This window comes from Petaurus breviceps, unplaced genomic scaffold, assembly GCF_028583685.1.
Source record: "Petaurus breviceps papuanus isolate PSGF00001 unplaced genomic scaffold, PetGlider_PUasm1.0 90740, whole genome shotgun sequence".
Taxonomy (NCBI): Eukaryota; Metazoa; Chordata; class Mammalia; order Diprotodontia; family Petauridae; genus Petaurus; species Petaurus breviceps.
The window spans coordinates 8,979,323-8,987,117 of NW_027187330.1; the positions used below are offsets into that span (position 1 = coordinate 8,979,323).

Genomic DNA, 7,795 nt, shown 5'->3' on the forward strand with positions numbered 1-7,795 from the left:
TTCCCCAAGGTTACAGAGTTATTAAGTGTCCAAGGCAAGGTTTAAACTCTGGTTTTCCTGATTCTCAGTTTAATGCCCTTTCCATCATACCAAAAACTCACTCCCCCTCAAATACATTCATTCCTTCATCTTGTGATGTTTAATTAACATAACATTACTTGTTATTTAATACAGAGTTAACTAGTAGTTTCTTCTCACTCTTCTACTTTAGCTGGTTCTTTTTTTGTAACAATTCGTTACTAAAGGGAGATACCATTGAAAACATGCAATGATGGTCCCAAATTTCTTCTCTTCCTGGATCTCCCAATGAACTTCATCAATGAAATCCACTTGTCCTTTTCAGAAAGAGCATCCTTAGCGATCTGTAAGAGCTAAATCATAGTCCAGCGTATCTTACAGTGCTTTAGCTACATTTTCTTTAAGTTAAAGGAAAGAGATTATTACAAACAGAAAATTATCCTGAAGACCAGAGGGCCTGAGTCACAAACTCTGTGAGTACAAAGTCAAAGTTCTTTGTCAGACGAGCAATCCCAACGTTACTCCCATGGAAAGCACAAAAAACCAAGCTGTTCAGCATATCCTTTAAGCCATCACACAAGACTCTGACCCTGTCCTGACAGGTAGCTGGAGGACCTAGAAAAAAGACAGCAATGTCCCTGCTACAAACTGAAGCCAGTATTCATTGATGCTAAGCTTCCTTTAGACCAGTTCCTTTCATCTTCTTGCTACAAGGCCCAAAGTTGTGGTTACCAGGCCATGCATGGTTTCAGGTAATTTCTGACATGAAGATCTTCTTGTCCACTAAGAGTTCAAAAGTCACTCCAAGGCTCCTCCATCAGGCAGTAGATGAAAGTGAAAGCAGATTACATATGTACAATATTAAAAATCAGTTACTGATTAATTAATTGCCAGTCGTTCCAGTTATGTCCAACTCTTCATGACCCCACGTGGGTTTTGTTTTTGTTTTTTTTTTTTTGGCAAAAAGACACTGGAGTGGTTTGCCATTTCCTTCTCCAGCAATTATTTTTACACAGAAAAACAAACAATGGTAATGATGGTGGTGATGATGTTATAATAATTAATATGTATATAGTACTTTGAGGTTTTCAAAGCATTTTCCAGAGCTATAACTAGGAATTCTTACACCTGGGTCAAATTCAGGTAGGGTGGGGGAATGGATGCACAAAGAACAGTGCATCCTGGGGGAAATCATAGGAGGGAGGTGAGGGGCCCAACCCCCAGGGATTCTGGGCCATGCCCTCACCGCATGGCCCAGGTTTCCCTGGCCTGCTACTCCCCAACCCTTAGAAGAAAGTAGAGGGGAAGTAAGGGGCCTTGAGGAAGTGGGCCCCAGGAAAGTGGCACCAAGGCAACAAGACCCATGGGGTGGCAGCACAGGGCCAGGTGAGGGAGCAGGAAGCAACCTCCCACCCAAAATGTCACATTTTTTCACATACAACAGTTTTTTAAAATTTTTACAAAGAAGCAAATGTCATTTCATGACTTTGAAATAAAAACATGTTGTCCCTTTACATTTATGATTTTTTAAAATGACAAAACAGTGAATGTCATTCAGTGGTTTACTTGATTTCTGCTTGTTGTGAATTAGGAACTTGATGTCTGGTGCCAGCATGGTCGGCAGCGCCTCAAAGGGCCTCCCAGTTGAGAGTCTCTTTCCTGTGACCTCTGTCACCTTTTGATCAAGTTGGGTACAAGCCTAGAGAAAGACTATGTATATGACTGTTGTCTGAAAAACAGCCAAGCTGTAAGAAGAGGCTTATCACCAGTGAAGTGGCCAAAAGGTGATAACTTGTGTGGTTGTTGCTGTTGTTGTTATAATATATGCATACAATCTTCTAAGGTATGCTTTGATGGAGGGAAGTAGCATTTACTGGATAAAACATGAATCTCTCGAAGTGTTAAAGGTTAGGAATAAGGGACTGGATTATTTTCATCTGAGATGCTGCAGTGCAAACAGACAAAATAGGCTTCATCATGTTTCCTAGGTTGCCGTTAGCAGGCATTGTGTCTTTGCTTCCACCACACCAGAGTGTAAATGAAGCGAGTGGGACCTGCTGGTTGCATCAGTGACTCATCTCCAAGCCTCTAGACAGGGTTGGGCTCAGAGTTTGATTTCAAAGATTCTTTCGAGAGTTCACTCTGCACGGTCGAAAGAGGTAACTGTTCATAAATTTCCTTTGAAGGCTTATTCTGGCAAATGAGAAATAGTGGCTTCATTTCCTTTTTGAAGTTACTATTCAGAAATCCATAGATGATGGGGTTGATGCAGGTGGATGCCATAGCTACCAAATGACACATTAAGAAAATTGGGTTCCCATAGCAAATGGGAATAGCTTCGTGATACCAGTCCTCAAGGCCGTTGAAAATATGCAGGGGTAACCAGCAAATGGCAAAAGCTGCAACCATGGAGAGAAGCACTGAGTTGATCCTTTTCATCTGCATTACCCCCAAGGAGTGCTCATTCTTCTTAAAAAGGTCCCTTCTCCTCTTCAGGCGTCGATGAATGCGAAGGTAGCACACAATGATGAAGGTCAAAGGTGCAAAGTATTGAAGGAATAGGAGGAGGAGGGTGTAAATGGATTTATGTTGAGCCGTTGGCCAGGATTCTGTGCAAACAGCCTTGTCCATTAAAAAATCCATGGCTTTGGATTGGTTCTTTTGGAACACATTCCTCAAGATACTATTGGCCATGAAGGGCATAGCTAAGAAGCAGGCAATGAGCCAAGTGCCCACAATCCCTAGGTAGGCCTGAACCATATTAGGCATATAGCCTAAGGGATTGGTGATCATATGATGTCTTTCCAGGGCAATTAGAACAAGAGAGAGAACAGACACAGTCACTGACATGCATTGAATGAAGGCAGACAGTTTACACATGGCATCCCCAAAGATCCAGTAGTCCATGATGGTGTAGATGAGTGTAAAAGGTTGGCAAAAAAGACTCATAATAAAGTCTGAGAAAGCCAGATTTGCAATGAGGATATTAGTTACATTGGCTTTGTCCCTTTGTCTAATTACCACTCCCACCAGGCACAAATTGCCAAAGATACCTATGAAGGTCTCCAAGCTGTAAGCAATGACCAGGAAGGTATTCATGTCGATGGAATTCTGGCAATGATCTGAGAAATTCGATAAGACACCTTTTCTCCAGCTCCTGTTTTGACCTTGGGATAATACTGACAGTAGATTGGAAAAATTAGTCGAATTCATGTTGGAGACGGGGTGGACAGCAGGATTTCTTGAGCTATGATAGCCACTGTAGCAGGACTACAAAGGTGCCTGGGAACACCTGCAAAGAGAAAGATCATTGAGCAAAGTCACCAAACTACAATTTAATAGACATTCACTAAATGCATAATTATATAAATACATATAAATATAAAATAATATAATATAAAATATATAATATAAAAATACATAATAAGTACATGTGAGGGAGAGAAATACTTTATTTTTATCTTTCCAAAATGAGAAGATAAAAATGAATTAAATTCTTTCCTCAAGGAGCACTGAAGAAAACAACATGCATCCAGATAAGTAAATACAAAATCTATGCAAAGAAAATACCAAAGTAATTTCTATGGGAAGAGCACTAACAACTGGGAGAATCAGGTTAATTGACTTGCCCAAAATCACGCAGGTAAATATGGTCTGTGCTTTTGGAATATCAATTTGACAGCTGTGTGGAGGGTGGATTAGAGAGGAAAGACTGAGGAAGGGAGAGCAATCAGGAGGCTGCTGCCAAAGTTCAGGCAAGAAGTGATAAGAGCCTCAACTAAATTGGTAGCCATGTTAGTGGAGTTAAGGGAACACATGCAAGATAGATCAGAGAGGCAGTATCAACAAGTCTAAGTGATTCTGAATACCACTAGGTAGATATCAATGGGCAGGAGCAGAGCAGAGAAGCATGGAACAACTCACGAGTAAAATTTGTCCCAACATACCTGCTTTGTATAATCATAGCTTTAGAGATGAAAGGGATGTTAGAAGTCATCTAGTTCTGTGAAATGGATACAGGGGTAATCGAAAAACAATGGAAGGGACTATTATATGTTGTTGAAGTTCTCTTTATTCTGCTGTTTTTTAACTTTAGTTGTAAATGTTTTATTCATTCTGTTATGTTTTCAATTTAAGCCAACAACAAATCATCTATTTAAACAACACACACACTCTCTCTCTCTCTCTCTCTCTCTCTCTCACACACACACACACACACACACACACACACTGGGCTTTCTTTTAAAATCTGACACAGAGACAAGATATTTTTGGAATAGGGGATTTCAACCATCTGGACATCTGTGTGATGTCATTCAATGGTACTGGCTAGGATCTCCTCAAATGATGTTAAATTCTGCAGAAGAAAAGTCTCATTTCATGAGAGGCTGAAAGTAAGAGGTGAGTCATGTGGAAGGAAGAGCAAGGAAACTCCCAGTACTGGAATATTGGTTCAAGATACAAAGCAAATGGGAGCCCAAAGTAAGAGGCCTGTCCAGAGATCATAAGAGTAGGACAACAACACACATTCACAAGGTTCAACACACTGGCAGGAAACACTGATCGAGGTCAGGCTAATATAATAATAATAATTCAAGGTTTATCTTCATAAACCTCATAAACTCAGTTCTTTGCATGTATAATTCTCATTAGATCCTCATAACAACCCTGTGAGGCAGGTGCCATTATTATGCTCATTTTACAGATGAAAAAAGCTGAGGTTGAGAGGTCAATTCTTTTTTTTTTTTTTTTTGCAGGGCAATTGGGGTTGGGTTAAGTGTCTAAGGCCGGATTTGAACTCTGGTCCTCCTGACTCCAGGGCCGGTGCTCTAGTCACTGCACCACCTAGCTGACCTGAAATGTTAATTCTTGCTCTGGGTCACACAACTAGTAAGTGTTTGCAGAATGATTTGAACTCAGGTCTTCTGACTTCAAGTCCAGCTGCCTCCAAGTGGCTGGGATTTTCTTAAGTGTCCAGGATGACCTGAGATTGAGTAATGAGTTTATACATTATTTGTCAAGCTCAAAATATTTTAGTTTGCCTATATCCTTTTAAGCCTGGGCATATTAATGTTAATAAGGAAAGTCACCATCCTTATTTCTCCAAATAAGCGTCAGTTGTGGACAGTTCCTAATAGGAAACAGCTGAGTCTGAGCATCAATAAACATCAAAAAGACAGGAAAGTACGAAGTGTGTATGAAAGATGGAAAGCCGTCTAATGGAGAGTAGTACACACAGAAGATGTTAGAGTAAGATAAAGCTAAAAGTTAAAAAGACAAACACACATTTCTGGGTCAGTGGATATTCAGCATAATAATAACAATAAATAAGTAGCATTTATATTTTGTTTTAGGATATGCAAAGCACTTCACAAATATTATCTTATTTTATCCTCACAATAGCCCTAGGAAGTACATGTTATTGCTATCCCCATTTTACAGGTGAGGAAACTGAGGCAAAGAGAGGCTGTATGGCTTGACCAAGTCATATAGCCTGTGAGGCAGAATTTGAACTCAGTTCTTCTTAAATACATGCCCAATGCTCTTACCCTCTTCAACACCTCCTAGCAGGAAGCCTAGCACTCCCTCTACTAATAACAGATCACATTTCTATAACACTTTAAAGTTTACTTGGCACTTTACATCTATTATTTCATTTGATCTTCACAACAATCCTGTAATGTAGGTAGTATAAGCTTTATTGTCCTTATTTTAAAGATGAAGAATTTAAAAGTCAGGGAAATTAAGTGACTGACCCAAGATCACACAGCTAGTTAAGAGGCAAAGCCAGGACTTCAACTCAGGTCATCTAACTAAAAATCTAGTTATCTTTGCCTACCCAGGAGCCTTCCTGCTACAAGTCCCTTCCTTAAAGCAAGATGGAAGGAAGTGCCCAGAAGCTGTGCTGTGTGATCCCACCGCAGTCCAATTCAATAAACATTTATCAAGAGCCTAATATATGCCGGGCACTATGCTAACACTGGGGATACAAAAAGAAACAAAAAACAGTCACTGCCCACATAGTCCCTGACCCCCAATATCATCAAGGACCACCAAGGGCCATATTCCTGAAGCTGCTGCCAGAAATGATCGGTAATTCAAAGATAAAATACTAGAATTAATGGTAAACTCCAGGACCCACAATCCTCATTATAGTTGCTCTTATCAAGGGTTTATGTCAAGAACTGTGTAATGATAGGTAAAAATGGGATGGAATGAAAATGAAATGAAAGACAGAAGAACAAAAGTGAGGACTTTGGGGATTCATAAAATCTACTGCAACAGTAAGAATGCAGAAATATAAGGGTGTACAAGAGTGGAAAGATTAACTGTCAGAAGCACAAAAGACCCTAGAAAAATGAGGACAGTGAAACAGATGAAGAAAGACCAAGGAAATGTTGTGTACAGCGAGGACAAAAGATATCAATATATGCCATCTGTGGAGATGGAGTTTTGTGGAGCAGCGGGAAGAGAATTGTCAATATCACGGGTTATTATCAAAGATATTTACACAATCCATATATCACAACTTCAATAAGTGTTTGTCAGAGTTGAAGAGCATAGGTAATGTAAATATTTTATAATATTCTGCAAGGTTAAAAAGAGATAATGCACATTTGAAAGAATAAAAAGCACTATTTAAATGCCAATTATTATTCCATTTCTAGCCTGGAAAATCATGACAGTGAAGTGGACATGTGCATTGAGTCTGGTACCTTTGAGTGCCAGGACAATGCTAGTGAAGAGAGCTTTTCAAAGAGATCAAATATTTAAATATCTTAATTCTGAATCACATTATAAAATTCCCTGTTAATGAACCACAAAATCACAGACACAAAGGGGAACCTCCCAAAGGTCAACTGTTCTATGGTAGCAGGAATCTGGGAAAGTAGACTTTCTTGTGGAATCAGGAGACCAGGGTTCAAGTCTTACCTTTTATGCTTACTGGCTATATGACAATGAGTAAGTTATTTGAGTTCCCTGAGCCTTAGTTTTCTCATCTGTAAAATAGAAATGATAATATTTATACTACTATGAAAAGGTTAGTAGAAAGGAAGTATTTTGCCTGCCTTAAAGTGAATCAATGTGAAAAACTATTCTACTACCATTTATTCCATTGGACTCTCAACTCATTCTTGGGTTTTCTTCCCAAGCTGCCCAGGCTCACCATGATAAGGAAATGAATGACAAAATGGGAGAAAGACCCATATGTACAAAAATATTTATAGCAGCTCTTTTTGTGGTAGCAAAGAACTGGAAATTAAGGAGGTGCCCATCAATTGGGGAATGGCTGAACAAGTTGTGGTATATGCATGTTATGGAATACTGTTGTGCTATAAGAAACGAGGAGCAGACGGTCTTCATATTTACCTGGAGAGGCTTAAAAGAACTGATGCTGACTGAGAAGAGTAGAACCAGGAGAAATTTGTACACAATTACAGACACAACTATGTGTGATGACCAACTTTGATAGACCGGACTCTTCTCAGCAATGCAGTGATATGTCAATCCCAAAAGACTCATGATTGAGAGAAATATCTGCATCCAGAGAAAGAACTAGAAAGAACTAAGTTTATATCCAGGTGGAAGCAAAATACCTGATCTTTTTCCTTCTCTTATTTGGTTTTATGTCCTATTTACCATTTTTCATTCCAGCTGGTACAATCCGTCCTTATAACCTGACTAATGTATAATGTGAAAGTATTTACAGATCCTATACTTGACTATAAGCCGCCATGGGGGGAAGGGGAGGGAGGGGGACAAAATGTGAAATTCA

The 7,795-nt window shown here is 39.4% G+C and overlaps 1 protein-coding gene across 1 annotated transcript; it reads right to left on the reverse strand.

The window, feature by feature from the left end:
• Positions 1-1,090: 1,090 nt before the first annotated feature.
• NPY4R2 (neuropeptide Y receptor Y4-2) lies at positions 1,091-3,300 on the reverse strand. Its single transcript, XM_069067072.1, has one exon. It carries the CDS (start codon positions 3,229-3,231, stop codon positions 2,107-2,109), a length of 1,125 nt encoding a protein of 374 aa, XP_068923173.1. The 5' UTR covers positions 3,232-3,300; the 3' UTR covers positions 1,091-2,106.
• Between the last annotated feature and the right edge of the window lie 4,495 nt (positions 3,301-7,795).

What these genes read in the sequence shown, in the direction of transcription:
- NPY4R2 (XM_069067072.1), bottom strand. Translation starts at nt 3,231, where the DNA reads ATGAATTCGACTAATTTTTCCAATCTACTGTCAGTATTATCCCAAGGT.